The following is a 22956-nucleotide window of genomic DNA, read 5'->3' on the forward strand; positions in this document are numbered from 1 at the left end:
GATAGAGCAGCATGGAGAGCTGCATCAAACAAATTTTCAGAATGAAGACAACAACAACAAAAACAACAACAACAATCACAATTAAGAAATATAATGGCTTCCAAGATCTTAAAATTAACTTTATTTAGGTGCAAACTAAATTCTATGGGTATTCAAAAAAAGTGAAAAACATACACGACAAATTCATCATAGCATTTTATGATTGTACTTGCAAGAAAAAGGTGTTTGCAGTTTTTCTTAAAGCCTTTAGTAACTATCACTTAACCTCTAAAATTTCTGTCATGCACTCAGTTTCTACTATACAACTTTACTCCAGATATACTGTAGATAAACTTACTTCTCTTCCTCCATTGGCCAAATCTTTCTCACTGTTCAATAGGTGCAAAAATAATCTGATTTGTGGTATCTCATTTCAGAATTGTGTCTTATTATTTATAACAGTTTGGCTCTGTTACATAATTTCACAACTCTTGTAAAATTAAACTCTTGGCTTCTTCTACTGATACTACCTCTTCACATTAACATGCAAGATGAACTGGCCATCTGTATTTCCTTTCTGATGACTAACACAAACTGCCATTAATTTGATATCTGGTGCATCCAAACTAACATTACCTCTGTCACAATTCTACACTCAGGTGATAAAAGTAATGGGGCACCTCCTAATATCATGTCCAACCTCCCTTTGGCTGGAGTAGTGCACTAACTCGACATGATATGTACTCAACAAGTTGCTGGAAGTCAGCTGCAGAAATATTGAGCCATGCTGCCTCTATTGCTGTCCATGATTGCAAAAGTGTTGCCAGTACAGGTTTTGTTAATGAACAGACCACTCGATTATACAGGGGGGTCAGAAATTCCCATTAGAGACACCTAGGACATGTGGAGGGTAGTGAGTACAGACCATTTTGAATAGGAACCCATGTCCAGAATTGTATCGTTTCCATTCTATGACATATTCAATTCAGATGTGTACCTCGTCAAAGTCTGCTTAGGGAAAGAGAAACATCTCAGAGTTCCCTGTCCTGGTATGCAACAGGGTAGACACGATGACGTGTACTACATCAAACGATCCCCAGATGCCACTTATTGTCCACTTTGCTGTGAGACTGAGTCAATACCTGTGCATCACCAATAGAGGAAACATGGTGCAGTACATGTTTGCAGAATACACAGACATGCTAGTCAGCAGTATCACGAACGTTTTCCACACCGTCACACTACATCGCACAAACTGTTTGCCCAGGTTACACAACGGCTACGAGAAACGGGCACCTTCACCATGAGGAGGCAGGACTGCGGTACCCCATGGCGACGCCGCACTCCAGAATTTGAAGAAGGTGTACTGCGTTGCATTGAAGACAGCCCGTCAACGAGTTCACAAAAAAATGCATGTGCAATGGCTGTTAGTCACAGTACTGTCTTGGACGTCCTGCATGAGCAACAATTATATCCGTACTACTTACAAAGGGTACATGCTATAGGTCCAGCAGACTTTCTACAATGCGTCAACTTCTGCACATGGTTCCTGCACTGTTGCATCAACACGCCCATTTCCACATCGAGTTCTCTTCACAGATGAATGTAGGTTCACAAGGAATTGTGTTCTGAATGCTCGAAATAGCCATGTCTGGGTGGGCAAAAACCCTCATGCCACGCATGTTCAGGGATTTCAAGACAGGTTTGCAATTGACGTGTGGGCAGGTATTCTGGACATTATGTGATTGGACCATACCTCCTTCCATCCAAGCTCACGGGTCCCGCATACTTAGTCTTCCTACAACACGTAATGGATCCATTCTTGGAAGCTGTGACATTGAATGTCCATTAGGAAATGTGATTTCAGCATGATGGAGCACCATCTCACTTTGCACTGGCTGTCCGGAGACATCTCAACAGACAATATGGTGAAAGATTGATAGGCTGTGGTGGTCCAACTGCGTGACCGGCATGATTGCCGGATTTAACCGCAATGGACTACTTCTTGTGGGGTCGTATGAAGAGCCTAATTTACGAGACACCTGCAAAGACAGAGGAAGATCTTCTGGCATGAGTTCTGGCCACTGCACAAGACATTGAAGAGACACCAAGTGGGATGGAGAGAGTGTACCAGAACACGCTTCGGAGGTACAATGTGTGTAACAGCATTGGTGGTCGCCACATCAAGCTGTTGTTGTAATGTATCGGTATGTTGTGGCTGGTGCCGTAGATGCTGGGTTCTTGTTGTTGTCGACTAATGTAAACCATAAGGTGTAAGTTGTAATGCAAATGCGTAAGTAATAATGGAATGAGTCAGTATTCTTTTCAAATGGATTGCAACAATTGTACTGGGTCACACCTAAGTACATTTCTCATGTGGGTGTGGATGACAATACATTTTCGGACATGGGTTCATATTCAAAATGTTATGTACTCACTACCCTCTACATGTCCTAGAAGTTTGTAATGGGAATTTCCAAGCACCCTGTATACCAGAAATTTGTGATGGAATTCACGTTAGGTGAACTGTGTTGCCATATCATTTGTTTGAATTGTCTGTAATGTTTTTCAAACCAATGGTGAACAACAGTGGCCCAGTGCCAAGGTGCATTGCCATGGGAACATGAAGTCAATGAATGGCTGCAAATGGTCTCCAAGTAACCAAATGTAACCATTTCCAGTCAATCATCAGTTCAGGTGGAACCGAGGACACAGTCTGTTCCATGTAAACACAGCCCACACTATTATGGAGCCACAACCAGCTTGCACAGTGCCTTGTTGACAACTAGGGTTCACAGGTTCATGGCATCTGTGCCACACTCTAACACTACCATAAGTTCTTATAAACTGAAACTGGGACTCATCTGACCAGGCCACAGTTTTCTAGTCATCTAGGGTCCGACCGATAGGGTCACAAGACCATGAGGGATACTGCAGGTGATGTCATGCTGTTAACAAAGGCACTTGTGTTGGTTGTTTGCTGCCATAGCCCATTAATGCCAAATTTCACCACTCTCTTCTAGCAGATACATTTATCGTATGTCCCACATTAATTTCTGTGGTTATTTCACACAGTGCTCCTTGTCTGTTAGCACTGACAACTCTATGCAAATGCTGCTGCTCTCAGTCATCAAATGAAGGCCTTTGGCAACTGTGCTGTCCATGGTGAGAGGCAATACCTCAGATTTGGTATTCCCAGCACACCCTTGACACTGTGGATCTCGGAATATTGGACTCCCTAATGATTTCTGAAATGGAATGCCCTACCTGTCTAGGCCCAACTACCATTCTGCATTTAAAGTCTGTTAATTCTTACTGTGTGGCCGTAATCATGTTGGAAACCTTTTCGCAAGAATTACCTGAGTACAAACAACTGCTACTCCAATGCACTGCCCTTTTATACTTTGTGTACGCGATACTACTACCATCTGTATATCTACATATCACTGCCCAATGACTTTTCTCACCTTAGTGTAAGTAGCCCGTCCACATTGTTCTTTATTTCATTAAATGTGTGAATTTCAGTACATACAATAATACCTGGAGTAGAAATAAGAAGTGCTGTTGCTCTCCAAAGAGCACTATGATGAGCTTCACTGTCTTTTGCTTTACATGTATTCCAAACAGCTTCAATCAGCTGATCGGCTAAAGTTTCACGCGTTTCTCCACCCTGCAACATTCCTTCAACTTCTCCAGCAGAACGACTGCGCAGCAACAATGATGACATAAACCTTGGTGAGTCACTGTTAACACAACCTGGCCGCTTATCAAGAATACCTACCTGAAATGTAACATTACAATTACTTAAACACACAAGGTTGCAAATAGCACTGTGGAATCTTTAGGGAATCTGAAGCAGAAAGCTATGTATAAGAACATTAATTCGTTCACAAATGTTTTATCACATGACTCTGCTTTCATGGTGCATCTAAGTTTTGATTTAATTCATACTCAGGTTCATTACTTCTCCTCTTAACACACTAATTTCTCACACATCACTCATAGTGTCATGGAACAAGCAAATGAATGCAGTCTGTCAGAGAAAAACTATGTTGCAAAGAGTATTATACCTACACAAAGATTTGAATTATAGCTTATAACACCATAAAGAATTTTTTGCACATTAGTAAAGATGACTTACACTGATCGGACCAATTGGTGGGGTGATTCCAGAGTACTGCAGGACACACTCAGTCGCAAGTGCTAAACCGGCATGGTGCCACTGACCCATATTCTGAATCTGGTTAAGGTACCCCTGCAGATGAGAGCGCGTAGCCTGAGGTGCCCATTTCATTGCTTCTTGCACAATGCCTTGACACCGTGCTGCAAAATCTTTTACTATGCTCTGAAATAAAAAAAAAACATACATCTAATCTCAAGATAATATGTACATGACAATAAACACATTGACTGAAAATATCAAACTGGAATTACTGTTTATTCAGTTAATAACTACGTCTCTGTAGTGGAAAGCTTTTTATGGATGTGATCAGATATCAAGTCAGAGAGTGAAGATTCGTGCATTCTGTGTTAGCGTTGTCCTACTTGTGCAACACATCATTTCAACGAAGTATTATCACAAAGACAAGTTATAATGTTCAATCTTGGGACCTCTACACAAGAAATGAGGAAGAAATGGTGATGGCAGTGGCTAACATCATTCTTGATAGGGATGCAGTGGTTGGTGATTTAATTGGAAAAGTAGTTGTACCTGGAGGCTATATAACTGTTTTGTTCAAATCAAAGTCATAGTAAAAGGCAGTAATTACATATACTTTTTGAATAACAATAGTATTATGTAAAACTGCCAGTTTTTGGGTATTTTATAGCAATTCAGTTTTATTATAAATTATTTTCTTATATAGCAAATTAGTTTGACTGTAAATTCTTATGTATTTGATAACACATGTATTTAAAGTACAATGAATTGTGTCCCTTTAACTCATAGTTTGTCATAAATTGCAGCAAATGTTGGAGGGTGGTGGTGGTTAGTGTTTAACGTCCCATCGACAACGAGGTCATTAGAGACGGAGCGCAAGCTCGGGTTAGGGAAGGATTGGGAAGGAAATCGGCCGTGCCCTTTCAAAGGAACCATCCCGGCATTTGCCTGAAACGATTTAGGGAAATCACGGAAAACCTAAATCAGGATGGCTGGAGACGGGATTGAACCGTCGTCCTCCCGAATGCGAGTCCAGTGTGCTAACCACTGCGCCACCTGCAAATGTTGGAGTCCATGACGCTCAAAGCAATTTAACAGTGTCTTGAAGGGCAATCATTTTTTATTTTATAGTATATTTCTTTCAAAATTGTTTCTTAGTTTCACAGAGTACATCTGAAGCGGAGCATGGTAAGGAAATCACATTTCATGTTCAAGTTTCCAGAATTCTTCGTATCCTATATCATATAAATATATTAAATGTCCTTTTACAGTAGTAGTTGTATAACATCTTCCTAACTAGCTTTTCTCACAAATTTTACATTTTTCATAGGTTTCATTAGAAGCACACATCAATTTTGAGTGGCTGATAAGAAGAGACTGCCTCATAAATGGAATAACCGAGCACCACATAAAAGATTTTACTGAAAGAGAAGCTTTAAAGACTCTTCAGACCTCTAGCCTCAACTTGTAACTGTTCTCAGAAGTTTCCAGTTTCTGCATTCTGAATATTCCGCTCTGTTGAACATACATGAAGAGATTTATAAACAGTGGCATGCTTCGTGATGGCCTGAAGCAGTTTCAGAGACAGCAGTGCCCTTCAGTATATGGCTGGCAACATTGTTGCTACTATTTGAAGTTCTGATGTTTGAAGATTAAACTCTGAACCTTCACCTTTGGTAAAAACCTCTGCAGAATTGAGGAAGGTGGTGTTAACACACTGAGCCACTGGTTACCTTATGTGGCAAAGTCTTTTGACTATGTAGACCACAGCACACTGCTAACTAAATTAGAACAAGCTGTTCCAACTACATCTACAGGACACAGGCGACTGTGAGTATCCACAGCTCATCTGCCAGACAGGTGCAAGTGGTAGGTTACCAGCCAGACTGCACCTCATTTACACCCATTTCTGCAGTGTGCACGAGTCATTCGTGCAAGTCAGGATGTGGGCATTCAGCTGAGGCATACGACTGCATAGGCTGCAGCTTGGTTCTACGACTGCCTGTGTGTGAGCTGTTTGCCTATCCTTTCCGCTAGTGGTTAGTTGCTCTCAGGCAATCATCAGCTAGAACAGCCTGAATTGAAACATTATCAAATTAAGGATAAGACAGTACATTGGTTTTAATCTCAGCTGATCCATACACTTCCACATAATAGGAAATGAGCTAGCATCGAACTGGGTTATTCGTGAAATATTTTTATATAGTTTCATACCATGGCTGCATATTGTATTGATACAAATTAATGACTTGCTTTTAACTGTCACAACTAAACCTAAAGATTCTCTGTTTGCAGATGATACAAGCATAAGCATTACAGATTTAGGTGAATCCAGAATCAAGTAAATATTATGATGGCAGGGTCATCAACAGAGCTAATATTTCACATTCATCGAGTGCATATGAAGGTACAAATAGACTTGAAATGCCTGTGCCTGCAGTGTGTGTTCCTGCATATAACACATGCATCATTATAATACGAGGGTTATTCCAAAAGTAAGGTCCGGTTATAAAAAGAAAATCAAAACTAAAATGTTTTTTCAAAACAATTGTTTTATTTACATTCCTTACATCTTTATCTATTTTTCTACATAACTTCCATACTTATTTAAACATTTGTCACATCGTTCAACAAGCTTTTGAATGCCCATGTTATAGAAATCGGCCGCCTGTGACGATAACCAGTCCTTAACTGCTTCTTTCACTTCATCATCTGTGTCGAAGCGCTTGCCGCCGAGAAACTCCTTTAAGTAACGGAACAGGTGGAAATCACTTGGCGCCAGGTCCGGACTGTAAGGAGGATGGTCCATCTGTTCCCATCCAAATTTCTTGATCAGAGCTTGCGTTCCATTTGCAGTGTGGGGTCTGGCATTGTCATGCAACAACAAGATTCCAGACGACAAAAGACCACGTCGCTTATTCTGGATTGCACGTTGAAGTTTAGTCAGGGTAGCGCAGTAGGCGGCTTTATTAATCGTTGTTCCTCTCTCCATAAAGTCGACTAACAATACTCCACGTCTATCCCAGAACACAGTCGCCATAACCTTACGTGTTGAGATTGTCTGCTTTGCCTTGACCTTGACTGGCGATGACGTGTGACGCCATTGCATTGACTGACGTTTAGACTCTGGAGTGATGTGAGAAACCCATGTCTCATCCCCTGTGACAACATTGTCTAAAAGACTGTCACCTTCCTTATGATATCGCTCCAAAAAATCAAGAGCAAAAGCCATTCTTTTCATTCGTTGGGGCTCAGTAAGCAGCCTGGGAACCCAACGGGCACACAATTTGTGAAACTTCAAATGTTCAGACACAATTCTGTACAAAGTTGTTCTACTCACATTCGGAAAATGCATGTCTACGTCTGTAATAGTGAATCGGCGATCTTCACGAATTTTTTTGTCAACCGCATTGACCAAATCGTCTGAAATCACTGATGGTCGGCCACACCGTGGTTCATCGTGCACATTATCCCGTCCTTCATTAAAAGCTCGCACCCACTTGCGCATTTTACTGTCGCTCATTATGTTAGGACCGTACACTTCAGTAATCTGCCGATGGATTTCCGCCGCTGAATTGTTTCTTGCAGACAAAAACTGTATCACTGCCCTTACTTCACAATCGGCGGGCTGATCAATTGTCTTAAACATTGTAAAGTGACACTGTGAACTACACTCAGCAACAGTAACAAAGCGAATGGCGGCGTTTGACGCGCAAGGCTTGCCGGGAGTCGGCGCGCATGCGTGTTTTGTCATTGGCGCCAAATTTCAATAGTTACGGCGAATCGGACCTTACTTTTGGAATAACCCTCGTATGTTCCAATATTTCATAAATAAATAAGTCCCTGAACCTTTCATAAATTACAAATGTTAATTGATAAGCAATTTGGGGAAGAGAATTGATACAATGATATGTGCAATACAAGCCAGTGACTATCTGCTACAAGGCAGTGAACAACGCACAGCACGCTGCACTGCCCCCCTTGCTTGAAAAACCAAGAATCCACTGTTTCAAAGTGGATTCTAGCTTCCTGGACCTGACTAGTCAGTGCTTCTTTGTACAGTAGCATAGCTGTATCTTCACATTCTGGTCAAGTCACTTTCTCATGGTCACTGCAATGTTACTTCCATTGATCAAATCATGATTGTTGGGGAGACCTCCACATTACTAATATTTGGATCCCCTACTGTCGGTCTGTGCCCGAATTATGACAGTGTTTCATGCAAAGGAATTGAACAACATGTTCAAACTTTGTCTCCTTGATGTAGGATTATTATCCTTGACTTTGAATGTAATGTCTGAAAAGAAATGTAGGTTCAGAATGGGCCAAACTTGCACTTTAATCATTTTTATGATGGCCCAACCTTCCTCACGGGTGTAGAAATTCAAACTATTTTATCTAGTTTGTGGCTTACAGACTGGTATTTGGCATCTTTTTTAAAGTTCATGATTTTAATCCTGGGAATCCCACATCCACAAGTGTGCCAGCATTCTAGGGCTTCTTTGGTTCAAGTGATGAGCTGTTTGACATAATCACACTTAGTATCATCACTTTGAAAAGGACTGAGGTTCAGGAAAAATGATGTCAAATCTGTATTGTCTTACTTTTGTGGAGCATCGCACTCCAGTAAGTCTGTCTGAAGGCAACAAGCATTGAGGACATACTACCCAATGTCTTATTAAAAGCATTATGTGAGGTCATTTGGCCATGGATGGTAGGCAGTTGCCATAGAGTGAACAATTTTGCATTGTGAATTTACTTCTGCTACCAGTGTTGACTGAAACACTTTCCTGACAAGAGATCATTAAATATGGTGCTCCATGTTTCAAAATTACGAGGGCTATCCACAAAGTACATTACGTTATGGAATGAAAAATAAATAAAGTATTGGAATTTTTTTTTATTATATACAGATGAAAGCCACACTTAAATACTGCTTTTCTACATAGTTGCCATTTAAATTAAGGCACTTATCCTAGCGATGGACAAGCATGGAAATTCCTTCATCGTAAAATTCGGCTGCCTACGCCTTCAACCACATGGTTACATCTTTTGGGACAGAAAAGGTGTGATTTTTGTGGATTTCCTGGAAGGAGGCACTACAATAAACTCTCAAAGGTATTGCCAAACTCTGCACAACCTCAAAAGAGCAATACAAAACAAGCGCAGGGGAAAATTGGGCTCAAAGATCTTGCTGATTCACGACAACGCCCGGGCCCACACGGCAAATGCCACTCATGACGTTCTCGAATCTTTTAAGTGGGAGTTGTTTCCTCATCCGCCGTACAGTCCCAACCTGGCACCGAGCGACTTCCACTTATTCCCAGCAATGAAGAAGTGGTTGGCTATGCAGCATTTTGATAACGACGCACAGCTTCAAAAAGAGGTAACCACGTGGTTGAAGGCGCAGGCGGCCGAATTTTACGACTAAGGAATTTCCAAGCTTGTCCATCGCTACGATAAGTGCCTTAATTTAAATGGCAACTATGTAGAAAAGCAGTATTTAAGTGTGGCTTTCATCTGTATATAATAAAAAAAAATTCCAATACATTATTTATTTTTAATTCCAAAACGTAATGTACTTTGTGGATAGCCCTTGTATTTCTTCTAAAGAAAGTAAGTGATTTATGGAGACTTGGTAAAAGTGTACTGGATGAGTTAGGTAACACTCACTACTATATATTTATTACTATTCGTTGACTTCGGAAACCTCCCAAGGATATCAATTCAATTTAGTGAATGTCCAAATAAATGCAATGCACTCATTCTCAGTCTTATAGAAATTCTTCACAGACTTAGAGAACACTAGGCCCAAGCAATTATTCTTTCAGTGCATGCAAGATATGTGTAAAAGTTGCACCTATGGCAAAACCATTACTGTCTGTGTGTAGTTCCATCCTGGCATTCTCGTCAAAATGTGCCGTTACTGATGAAAATGTCAGCACATCCTTAACGATACAGAAAGATCATTCTCGCACTTGTGCCAATAAAATCTGGCATTTCCCTGCAGTAGTTCTTGTAGTTGCCGTGCCTTGTGAAAGAAAACCTTTGTGATACGTTGGTTGTTGTTGTTATTGTTGTGGTCTTCAGTCCTGAGACTGGTTTGATGCAGCTCTCCATGCTACCCTATCCTGTGCAAGCTTCTTCATCTCCCAGTACTTACTGCAACCTACATCCTTCTGAATCAGCTTATTGTATTCATCTCTTGGTCTCCCTCTATGATTTTTACCCTCCACACTGCCCTCCAATGCTAAATTTGTGATCCCTAAATGCCTCAGAACATGCCCTACCAACCAGTCCCTTCTTCTTGTCAAGTTATGCCACAAACTCCTCTTCTCCCCTATTCTATTCAACACCTCCTCATTAGTTACGTGATCTACCCATCTAATCTTCAGCATTCTTCTGTAGCACCACATTTCGAAAGCTTCTATTCTCTTCTTGTCCAAACTATTTATCGTCCATGTTTCACTTCCATACATGGCTACACTCCATACAAATACTTTCAGAAACAACTTTCTGACACTTAAATCTATACTCGATGTTAACAAATTCCTCTTCTTCAGAAACGCTTTCCTTGCCATTGCCAGTCTACATTTTATATCCTCTCTACTTTGACCATCATCAGTTATTTTGCTCCCAAAATAGCAAAACTCCTTTACTACTTCAAGTGTCTCATTTCCTAATCTAATTCCCTCAGCATCACCCGACTTAATTTGACTACATTCCATGATCCTCGTTTTGCTTTTGTAGATGTTCATCTTATAGCCTCCTTTCAAGACGCTGTCCATTCTGTTCAACTGCTCTTCCAAGTCCTATGCTGTCTCTGAGAGAATTACAATGTCATCGGCGAACCTCAAAGTTTTTATTTCTTCTTCATGGATTTTAATACCTACTCCGAATTTTTCTTTTGTTTCCTTTACTGCTTGCTCAATATACAGATTGAATAACATTGGGGATAGGCTACAACCCTGTCTCACTCCCTTCCCAACCACTGCTTCCCTCCCTTTCATGCCCCTCGACTCTTATAACTACCATCTGGTTTCTGTACAAAATGTAAATAGCCTTTCGCTCCCTGTATTTTACCCCTGCCACCTTTAGAATTTGAAAGAGAGTATTCCAGTAAACATTGTCAAAAGCTTTCTCTAAGTCTACAAATGCTAGAAACGTAGGTTTGCCTTTCCTTAATCTAGCTTCTAAGATATGTCGTAAGGTCAGTATTGCCTCACGTGTTCCAACATTTCTACGGAATCCAAACTGATCTTCCCCGAGGTCGACTTCTACCAGTTTTTCCATTCGTCTGTAAAGAATTCACATTAGTATTTTGCAGCTGTGACTTATTAAACTGATAGTTCAGTAATTTTCACATCTGTCAACACCTGCTTTCTTTGGGAATGGAATTATTATATTCTTCTTGAAGTCTGAGGGTATTTCGCCTGTCTCATACATCTTGCTCACCAGATGGTAGAGTTTTGTCAGGACTGGCTCTCCCAAGGCCGTCAGTAGTTCTAGTGGAATGTTGTGTACTTCCGGGGCCTTGTTTCGAATCAGGTCTTTCAGTGCTCTGTCAAACTCTTCACGCAGTATCGTATCTCCCACTTCATCTTTATCTACATCCTCTCCTATTTCCATAATATTGTCCTCAAGTACATCGCCCTTGTATAGATCCTCTATATACTCCTTCCACCTTTCTGCTTTCCCTTCTTTGCTTAGAACTGGATTTCCATCTGAGCTCTTGGTATCCATACAAGTGGATCTCTTTTCTCCAAAGGTCTCTTTAATTTTCCTGTAGGCACTATCTATCTTACCCCTAGTGAGATAAGCCTCTACATCCTCACATTTGTCCTCTAGCTTAGCAGTTTTGCACTTCCTGTCGATCTCATTTTTGAGACGTTTGTATTCCTTTTTGCCTGCTTCATTTACAGCATTTTTATATTTTCTCCTTCCATCAATTAAATTCAATATTTCTTCTGTTACCCAGGGATTTCTACCAGCCCTCGTCTTTTTACCTACTTGATCGCTGCTGCCTTCACTACTTCATCCCTCATAGCTACCCATTCTTCTTCTACTGTATTTCTTTCCCCCATTCCTGTCAATTGTTCCCTTATGCTCTCCCTGAAACTCTCTACACCTCTGGTTTAGTCAGTTTATCAAGGTCCCATCTCCTTAAATTCCCACCTTTTTGCAGTTTCGTCAGTTTAAATCTGCAGTTCATAACCAATAGTTTGTGGTCAGAGTCCACATCTGCCCCTGGAAATGTCTTACAATTTAAAACCCGGTTCCTAAATCTTTGTCTTACCATTATATAATCTATCTGATACCTTTTAGTATCTCCAGGGTCCTTCCATGTATACAACCTTCTTTTATGATTCTTGAACCAAGTGTTAGCTATGATTAATTTATGCTCTGTGCAAAATTCTACCAGACAGCTTCCTCTTTCATTTCTTACCCCCAATCCATATTCACCTACTATGTTTCCTTCTCTCCCTTTTCCTACTCTCGAACTCCAGTCACCTATGACTATTAAATTTTCGTCTCCCTTCCCTACCTGAATAATTTCTTTTATCTCATCATACATTTCATCAATTTCTTCATCATCTGCAGAGCTAGTTGGCGCACAAACTTGTACTACTGTAGTAGGCGTGGGCTTCGTGTCTATCTTGGCCAGAATAATGGGTTCACTATGCTGTTTGTAGTAGCTTACCTGCACTCCTATTTTTTTATTCATTACTAAACCTACTCCTGCATTACCCCTATTTGATTTTGTATTTATAACCCTGTATTTACCTGACCAAAAGTCTTGTTCCTCCTACCACCGAACTTCACTAATTCCCACTATATCTAACTTTAACCTATCCATTTCCCTTTTTAAATTTTCTATCCTACCTGCCTGATTAAGGGATCTGACATTCCACACCCCGATCTGTAGAACGCCAGTTTTCTTTCTCCTGATAATGACGTCCTCCTAAATAGCCCCGCCCGGAGATCCGAATGGGGGAATATTTTACCTCCGGAATGAGACACTTAAAGTAGTAAAGGAGTTTTGCTATTTGGGGAGCAAAATAACTGATGATGGATGAAGTAGAGAGGATATAAAATGTAGACTGGCAATGGCAAGGAAAGCGTTTGTATGGAGTGTAGCCATACGTTGGTAGTAGGAGCATATTCCAAGGAAACCTGTCTGTCCATAATGTGCCAAGAAGTTGGAAAATCTGTTATGGCAGTTACTTTTTCGACATCAGGACAGATTCACTGTTTTAGTTAACTATGTGGCCTGAGCTTTTTGTTTCTTTGGTGACAAAATGGCACTTTCTTGAATTCAGACCTAGTTCTGTGTCATGGACACATTTCAGCACAGTCTTCAAGCAACTTAGAGGCTCTTTAAATACATTCAAGAAAATGAAAATATCATCCAGGTAGCAAAAACACACCACTCATTTAAGATGTTGAAACATGTTGCCCACTATGCATTCAAAGATGGCTGGAGCATTGCAAGACTCTTCAACAACAATACTGAGTTAACCAGTGTCCTGTTTCAGCTGCATATCTGCATATATCCTCAGGGACAAGTTGTGGCTGTTCATGGCAACTGATTGATGACCTAGAGAGTTTCTTGTCCACTTGTGGTGGATATGATTGTTGCTGCCACAGAGATTTATTTTATGAGGCTGAGAACCCTTCTGGCTTTGATAGGAGCTTCACAGTTTACCTGAGCATCCAGATTGTTTACTGGAACTCATCTTGTTGACAGTAGTGGCACATTTTCAACGATAGACAATGCTGGCGATATGGATAATGTGCTATTTGCAGTCTGGTTCCTGTTCATGAAGATGATGGCATTTGCATAGCCTCATTGGAGCCATGTGGATGCTGAATGCCAAGACAGGCAGCATCTCCAGCACTTAACAATTGGTGACCAAGTTGATAAATGAAGAATGGTAATTAATTAGGGTATTCTAAGGACACTTTTGCATTTTTTATTTGCCAACATTTTTTCACCCTACCAGAGGCAATGCCCAGATGGACATTACTTAACTGCCATCCTGCATAAAACACCGAGTTATTGCACACCTGCTTATCATAGCAATCAGTTGTCACACTTGAAGCTATGTATTTTTCGTGCCAGTGCTGTAAAAAGCTTCATTTTTTGTGGGTAGACAATTTTTCTAGATGGATGAAGGAACAAAGATTGGAGTTTTACATCCCATTTGCGATGAGGTCATTACAAATGGAGCAGAAATTCAAATTGAAGAAGAATGGAAAAGGATATTACAATTCAGTGGCCAAACAGGGATTGGAATTGTCATCCTCACAAACAAGTGCAGTGTCTTATTACCATACCACTTCATTTTGTTTAGATGCAAGGTAAGTTTCATCACAACTCTTGTAAGAAAGGCATTCCTGATAAACACGTGTGGTTATCTATCATGGAGGAACAAAGGTAGGTAGGTTGGTTGGTTGGGGGGAATGGACCAAACAGTGAGGTCATCAATCCCATCAGATGAGCGAAGGATAAGGAAGGAAAACAATCATGCCCTTTCAAAGGAACCATCCTAGCATTTGCCTGAAGTGATTTAGGGAAATCACGGAAAGCCTAAATCAGGATGGCCGGATGCAGGTTTGAACCATCATCCTCCTGAACCTGAGCCCAGTGTGTTAACCACTGCACCATCTTGTTCGGTGAAAGAAAAGTGTTTTTATATCTAATTACCAGCTTTATCAATTACTTAATTGCCTACAGAAATTAAACACATCACCAAACATAATTTTATTATTTACATGTACACTTTTAATAATTTATCAGTAATTTATCCTACAAAAGATTTATTTATCACCACATACTTACTAATGCAACCAGGATAAATTAAGACATTTTGTACTAACCTCCCTTGCCTCTAAAGTATCCATAAGTAGTAAAGTATACGGCATTCCTGGTATGTGAACTGTTGGAGTCTCTTTATTAGGATCAAGTTCAAGTGAAAAAGATAAAACTTGCAAAATATCTAGCATTGACCACAGCACGCGGCAATTCCACAGTAAGTGTGGGAATCTGTAAATGCGAAGAATATATCAATAACATGGACATCATATGGAGAAAGTAAAGTCTGCTTGTTAAATTAATAAGAAACTATTGTAATAGATCAGTTGTTGAAGCATTATTTCCTTTTCCTACTTTCATATTTAAAATATTTAAATTAAAAATGAAGCTTGACACTAGATGTTATGAAAGAATAGTGTGACTGTCTATTTATCAACAACTGAGAGGACCAAGTACAGTGAAGATGATTAGCACATGAAAGGAGAGAGTCACCATAGAGCAATGAGCTGGTAGCTGCCTGTCTGGAGCTTTTACCTTTGCTAGGGCAATGTGACAGTTCTCGCATTTATCTTCCACTGATATCTTTGGCACTGTGTAGATGATACTCACCTGAAAATCAGATGGTAAGTCTTCAGCCTACACTCTAACTTGAATAATCATTTTGCAGCCACATTCCCAATACCTTTAGAAATTTTATCTACCCCTTCTGCCTCATTTGATCATGCATCTTTCAAAGCTCAACCAAACTCTGACTCTAATACTGGTTCCTCTATGTCCTCTAAACCGCCACAGATTTCTTCTTCTATCATGCTAACAGACAGTTCCCCCCTCTGGTAGATGTCCTCAATGTACACTTTCCACCCATCTGCTATCTCCTCTGTGCTTAACAGTGTAATTTCTTTCACTCTCTTAATTAATGGTGACACATTTAATTTTCCCTAAAGTTATTCTGATCTATCTATAGGCTGACATGGCCTTGTGGTGATCTTTTACTCTCCTCACATTTCAGCTGCCCTTTTTCCTTTTTTATTGTGACAAAAATCAATGCATTTGCAAATTACAGTAACCACAATTACCATTTCTAATAGCTGAAATGGTACTAACACTTCTATCCCAGTAGCATTTTTTTAACATGTCAATCTGATTTCACAATCTTCAAATCAATTCCTAAATTTTACCACCCACATCCTTTAAAAACATGATGAATATTTTAAAGCATGTCTCCCAAAGAATTATATTTGTATTAACTGATGTATAACAGTTATGTCATTGACAAAAACAATTTAAATTTCGATAACTTCACCCAATGTAGCAAACTAAATTTACTCACTACAGTTTGTTGCTACTGCTGTTAGCTAATGCTAATCTATGTTATGGCTGAAAGAATGGGAATGAGGTGGACAGAATGAGGGGTGCAATAGACGGAAGGGCAGTCACAGTAAATTCACTTTTGTCACTGAGGACTACATTTTTCATGTACAATTTCTTCTTAGTATAATTATTGTTACTACTGTTATAATTACTGTTGTGACAAGCAAAACAACTTAATGATGAAACTGAAGTGCAGAGACAAGAGCAAAATGAGTTTAATTACTTATATGTAGATTGAGAAACAGAAAAATAAATATGCAACATAATCGTTCATATAATACCACTTCCTGAAAACTGAGATTTAGTTTCAGTATTGCTTTACCTGTCAACAAGGCCAGAAAGATATTTGTCAGAAACTCTTCTTATCTGTTTGTGAATATGATTGAAATTTACAAGAAGATATTGGGCGTGGTTCTCTAATTCTCTTTCACGAGCTTCATCCTTTGGTTTATTTGACATCACATCCACAAATTTAGCAAATACCCGGTCACCAACGCTGTGGATAGATTAGTGTATCATTATATGAATAATAATAATAATAATAATAATAATAATAATGCATTAAAATACATTTTTCATCATTTATTTTTCACTAAATTTTATGAAACAATTATTAAGAAATTAAATGGAAAGTTCTCCTCTCGAATCACAATGAATTTTTTTTATATATATGTAGGAATCATTATGCCCAAAAGGGCAGCAAATTACATAGAGTATAACTACCGAAGTGACTCTCTCTCATTTCCTTGTCCTTCATCAAATGATGGGGATTTTGGCATTATGCTACATAAGAACAATAATGACACTGTTAAAAAAATACCCATCAACCAGGTCATCTGAACTGATCTGTGAATAGGTGGCATGTAACTTTATAAAATCTATTGTGTGTCATTCAGAGCTGCCATGTTCTGCACTGAGCAGCATTATCTGCAAATATTTTACCAATCTCGTTTCTATGTACATACAGTACCAACATTTATATAATGTGTAGTGATACATGTGCTTCCCTTTAATAAGTATGACATTAAATTATACGGCACCTGCATACGCAAGACCACATTCCTGATTTGTCTTTTTGTAATGCTGAATCGCTCAGGTACTCCAGGATTGGTTGCAAACTAGGTTCATTTGAATTCTCAACTCTGTGAAGAAAAAAATTAAAAATATCAACAGCGACAATTATAAATCCTTTTATAGCCTGTTCAAAAAGGCTGAAAGTAATAATACAATCTTATTCTTGGGCTTAAAACAAAATTTACCTCATTATTTCAAGCCAGTATACAGACAATAGATATGTAGTTTGAGCAAATGACAGTGCTTTTACATAAGCTGCAATGTCCGGTGGATGTTCTAGGAGAATCAGTATCTGGTTCTTGAGATCCTGAAGTTCATTCTGCAACATATACAGATAATATCTAAATAATTTCAAAACATTGTGTTCTATTCATGTATACGGTCTGATGCAATAAGTTTTCTGCGTAATATTTTTTATACACTCTCATCCCCAGTATTTCTCAACAGACAGAGAGAGAGAGAGGAGAGAGAGGAGAGAGAGAGGAGAGAGAGAGAGAGAGAGAGAGCTGCAGGAGAAAAAATAATGAAACAATTAACAATAATAAAATAATATGCACAAAAATAAGCATAATTATGTTGGTGATTACAGTTACTCACAAGTGATACACTATCATTGCGAACAGCAGCTGTATATTGTAATTCTCGCATTTCAGAACGTGATGAAGTCTGAGAGACAAGATATGGTGACTTTACAGCAATTACTTTAACACCATCATACCAATCAGACGGCCACAACCCTATAACAACACAAAAAAATAAACACACACAGAATTTCACTTGGTATGTTTAATGACTTTCTCATGATAAATCTAACATAAAATGAACATAAGAAGTTTCAACAAATAAAACGGAAATAAAAATCTCACTTGAATCAGATGCTGTGAATCCCATTACTACGCAATACAACCAAAAATCTCTGAACAGTTTGTGTAGTCTAGGTTTTGGATGACGTATTGGAGGCAAGCGGCGCATTAGCATTGCAATAACTGGAATAAGTACACCAAGATTGCCAGCACTACTTGAAGCCTGTAACACAAACATTGAAGAGATTCTGTGTAATGATCAACAGTATTAGCCACTGAAATGAACTTAATTGACAAAATGATATCAAGAAATAAGCAAACAAAAATTTGTGAGTCTTTTTAGTATTCAAACAACGTGTTAAGTTCTCTTGTCCTTTTACCTTCTTCCTCTTTTTTTATCCTACAAGACAAGGAAGGTAAGTTTTGTACACTTTTTTCCCTGTTCAATTGGGTGTTGCAACTCATTGTATGTTTTACTGTAAACTATAATTTTTTGATCTATCTGAATGTTGTTTCATCTTTTTCACCCTATGGTTTACATGGAAAGTTTCGGTTCCATTGCATATACAGAATATTCTGGATAAATTTTTAAAAATAAATGAACAGGTTTCACAGCAAAACATGGTATTAGCACACAACTAATGTTACTTAACATTTAGGTGTGGGTGATTAGAGATGACTAAAAATACAAGCACTGTTTTGCATACCTATTGCATTAGTTTCTGAAATCTCCAATACCACTTGCAGTTTTAAAATCAATTGTTACTAGATGGAACTTTGGGTTAGAGGAGTGAGGCAGTACACTATAAATGGAGTATCCATCTTCAGTTCTGGAGCTGTAATTGTTTAAGCACTGATACACAGATAGAGTACTGATATGTTCTAGTAATTCTTGAAATGATATGGCAAATCAGCATGAAAACTGTTGTCTTAACTTGAAGAATATAGTGCACATGCCTGTTTCTTTAGTTCCTATGGGACCAAACTGCTTAATCTAACTTAAACCAACTTACGCTAAGGACAACACACACACCCATGCCCGAGGGAGGACTCAAACCTTTGGGGGGGGGGGGGGGGGGGGGGAGGAGCGCGAACCGTGGCAAGGCGCCTAAGACCGCATGGCTACACCAAGCGGCGACTAAACTTCTCCAGCCACTATGTCACAGACTTAAGATGTCTTGAGCCATCATCAGTTTCTGTATCAATATAAAAGCATATTTCTATGAACTTATGAGGTAGAATTACTTGCCAGCACTTACTTTCAGGAGGTGAAAATTACATTACTTATACAGCATGTGAAAGTACATCATATTATCCTAGTTTTCTGAACTAATAGTTCCTCCCTCAGGCAGGGGAGAGTGTTAAGGCTGGGGCAGATCAAAAAGGAAGGCCAGGTCACTCAGACCCCAGGACGACGGGAAACAGAGATTTCTTTGTTCTGAATAGGAGGATAGTGTATGTATTTTCATATCTGTCCATCTGATGTACTGTAATTTTGCCTTCTGAAAGTAAGTACTGATCAGCAATTCTGTCTCATAACTTTACATTTTTCTTGAGGGAATTTTCCTTTTGATATAATTAATCATATTTCCTAATTATCAATAATGTGTTCAACGAGTCTATGGGACACTGTCTTTCTCCTTAGCAACACTTTCTTACACTTCATGTTATTTCAGATTTGTGTTAAAAATATTGAAAATGACACATCCAGAACTGGTACCAGAGAAAAGTATTATTTGAAAATTTTACTGGAATTCTAATAAAAATATTTTTTCTTAACATAAGGACAATTATAGTACTTTGGCTAACAGTACCTTCTGTGCGGCAGGAGCTTTCTCTGAGGCTCTCTTCCCCTCAAGTCCAAGCTGCACAAACAGCTCCAGAAGTCTGCCCAAAAGGTCATTCATTGCTGATTCCCCCTGCATGTTTGCTGCTATATTGGCTAAGGCATTCACAACAGCTGCTGAAACATGTCTAAATACAGAAACTGGTGTCAGCTTGAAAGAAGTAGCTCCCAATGTGACTTTTGACACAGTTCATACGATGCTGTTGACAGTGCCATTGAGCACCTTTAAAACTGATACCGTCATTCACAGTCCATTTAAAAAAAACCACATCAGATCACAGTGACACTATAGGGAATACAGAAGCACCACAATGGAATGAAAAAAGAGTCTATCACAATTATCATTTTTTACCTACCGGGTGGAGATAAAAGAGTCTGCTAATAACGTTCATAGTAGTTGCACTGGTAATGAGAAGTGGGCATAATTTATGAATTCTGTCTGCCACCCAGTTAAAGTTACAGCACAGTCTGGGTAATGAAAGCTGCTGCGTAAGAAATTTGAATCACCATGACAGCATTTCTTATGGTGATATTGCTAACCAGAATCACAAAGTTATCAAAAATGTATCTGGTGGAAATGACTATTCATGATGAACCTACATTTCACATAGAGAGAGAGAGAGAGAGAGAGAGAGAGAGAGAGAGAGAGAGAGAGAAGGGGGTGGGAGAGGAAGGGGCTACAGTGTCTCTTAAAGAGTTTGTTTGTTTGTCTGTGTGTGTGTGTGTGTGTGTGTGTGTGTGTGTGTGTGTGTGTGTGTCTCACATGTGATACTTTCACGTTCCGATAAATCAGGCAAATTTTCTCATGTCACCATATATATTTCACAGAGAATTTGCTCTTATTATAGAAAAATAGAAATAAAATTACTGGTCAGGCACCTTTAATTCCTGAGTAATACCATTGTCTATGAGCTTTTCTATATTTTGTGTGTCTGTGTCCGAGTGGAGTGGGGGTTGTGGGGTGAGAGCAAAATTGGAGGCAGGTGTAGAAAGTGGGAGGGGTTCATAAGCTTGCTTTTACCTGACCATGAACTCAAATACAACATTCTCATTTGAAAATGTAAGAGGCATTCAAAGAGAAACTAGCCGGAGGCATAATTACAGAAGCCAGTACCTGTATGTTAGAAATACTGACCCTGGTTGTTGAGACACTTGTCCGGTTATTACGGAAGGAGGTGAATGGCTGTCTCATAAAATTCTCAGGGCTGTGATGTTATCGAGTTCCGCACGTACAGCTGGATGTTGTCATCCAAGGTGAACCATTTGCCCCTCAGAGCCTTTTCTTCTTTGACCAAGACGGCCCCCTTCTGAATCACTCCCTGCAGCACAGAACAACAGCAAATGCCCAGCATTACTTGGAAACCTTGACCACCCTTTGCCTAGTGATCAAATCAAAATGACCGGGCAATCTCACTCATGGGGCCATTCTGCTCCATGACAATACAAAGCCTCATATGGCCAACACAGTCACGGCACACCTGCAGAAATTCAAATGGGAGGTTCTCAGTGACCCTCTATACAGTCTGGACCTCTCTCCCTGTGATTACGCCATTTTTGGTCCCCTTAAAAAGTCTCTGAGGGGCAAACGATTCACCTCGGACAACGTCCAGTTGTACATGTGGAACTGGTTATCATCACAGCCCTGTGAATTTAACGATACAGCAGTTCACTGCATTGCGTCACAGAGGGACAAGTGTCTCAACAGCCAGGGTCAATATCTCTAACATACAGGTACTGGTTTCAGTAATTACGCCTCCAGCTCGTCTCTTTTTGAATGCCCCTTATATTATTACTGCACTAAATGGGTGGTTGCCAAACTTTTCTGGTTTTAGATACCTTAACGCAGGCCTGAAAAAACAGTGCTTCAGCTGTACTCCTGCCTAGTGCACTGAGCATGGTGATGAGTGCAGCTGAGGGATGAGGAGGAACAGGAAAATGAAGGCTACAGGCAGACGCCACTTGAACAAAGCAGTCGACTTGTGAGACACCAAGCAGTTTACTTACAGTATTACTTGTAATGAAACAAAATTACACTCTGCATTTTGTTTACTATTGCATCCACATACTTGTCAAAAAAGGTGGGAAGCCACATTGTTCACCGCAGAATGGGAATTGCTTTACTTTTTAATAGTTTAACAACCATGCAAAGTGCTTAATATGCCATTACATTATTATGAGCTGCAGAGACAGTCACTGGAACATCACCACAGCACCAGCCACAATACCGATAAGTACGCTAGGTGGACTGAAGGTGGTCATTAGGGATAAAACTGAGTTGAGGGTAAGCTGAGCAGTAACAAAATATTTTCTGGTCGACATCGCTGATTACTCAAAGTCATTTATTCTCTTAATGCAAGGAGAGTGTCATTTGGTAACAGATGCTAACAAACAAATATTAATCCTTAGGAAAAATCAGCTTCAAGTTCATGTCATGGAATGTTTCTCTGAACTCAAGGCAGTCACTTCCAGACCAGTCATGACTGAGTAATTCAATGAACAGATTAATAAGGAGTATAATTAATGGAATGGATGACCTCATTCACAGCACAACTTCTTAAATCTCAGAGTCAAACTTGCTACACTCATTTACTGTTCCATGTAACACATATATAGCACCATGCGGTACTGGGGTGCACAGACTGGGAACCATGATACTAACCAACTGAATGATGCTATATAATCTTCACAAACTGTATTCAGTAACTATTAACTCTGCAACCTTTCAATTATTGTAAGTAGAATACACACCACTTCCAGTCTTTGAAATCTATCAACATATGACAACTTACCTATACTGACATTTCCTGTCATCAGTTGAGGAACTGTATGCAGCATTGCTTGCTTCCACAGTTATTGTTGTAAACATTTTCATGATTTCTTCAGATACTTGAGACTACAAATGGTAAAG

General features: G+C 39.5%; 1 protein-coding gene across 2 annotated transcripts in view; it reads right to left on the reverse strand.

Annotated features, from left to right (window-relative positions):
• The window catches only part of LOC124544611 (phosphatidylinositol 4-kinase alpha), a 203249-nt gene that overhangs the window by 75707 nt on the left and 104586 nt on the right, over nt 1–22956 (reverse strand). For both annotated transcript variants that reach the window (XM_047123207.1, XM_047123208.1), the window contains 10 exons: nt 22838–22941; nt 20017–20176; nt 18266–18425; nt 17997–18136; nt 17585–17718; nt 17366–17467; nt 16648–16821; nt 15020–15185; nt 4121–4324; nt 3520–3760 (listed from right to left, as the gene is read on the reverse strand). In XM_047123207.1, coding sequence (XP_046979163.1) covers nt 3520–3760; nt 4121–4324; nt 15020–15185; nt 16648–16821; nt 17366–17467; nt 17585–17718; nt 17997–18136; nt 18266–18425; nt 20017–20176; nt 22838–22941 — 1585 coding nt within the window. The remainder of the gene's footprint in view (nt 1–3519; nt 3761–4120; nt 4325–15019; nt 15186–16647; nt 16822–17365; nt 17468–17584; nt 17719–17996; nt 18137–18265; nt 18426–20016; nt 20177–22837; nt 22942–22956) is intronic.

The sequence above is a fragment of the Schistocerca americana genome, chromosome 8 (assembly GCF_021461395.2).
Source record: "Schistocerca americana isolate TAMUIC-IGC-003095 chromosome 8, iqSchAmer2.1, whole genome shotgun sequence".
Taxonomy (NCBI): Eukaryota; Metazoa; Arthropoda; class Insecta; order Orthoptera; family Acrididae; genus Schistocerca; species Schistocerca americana.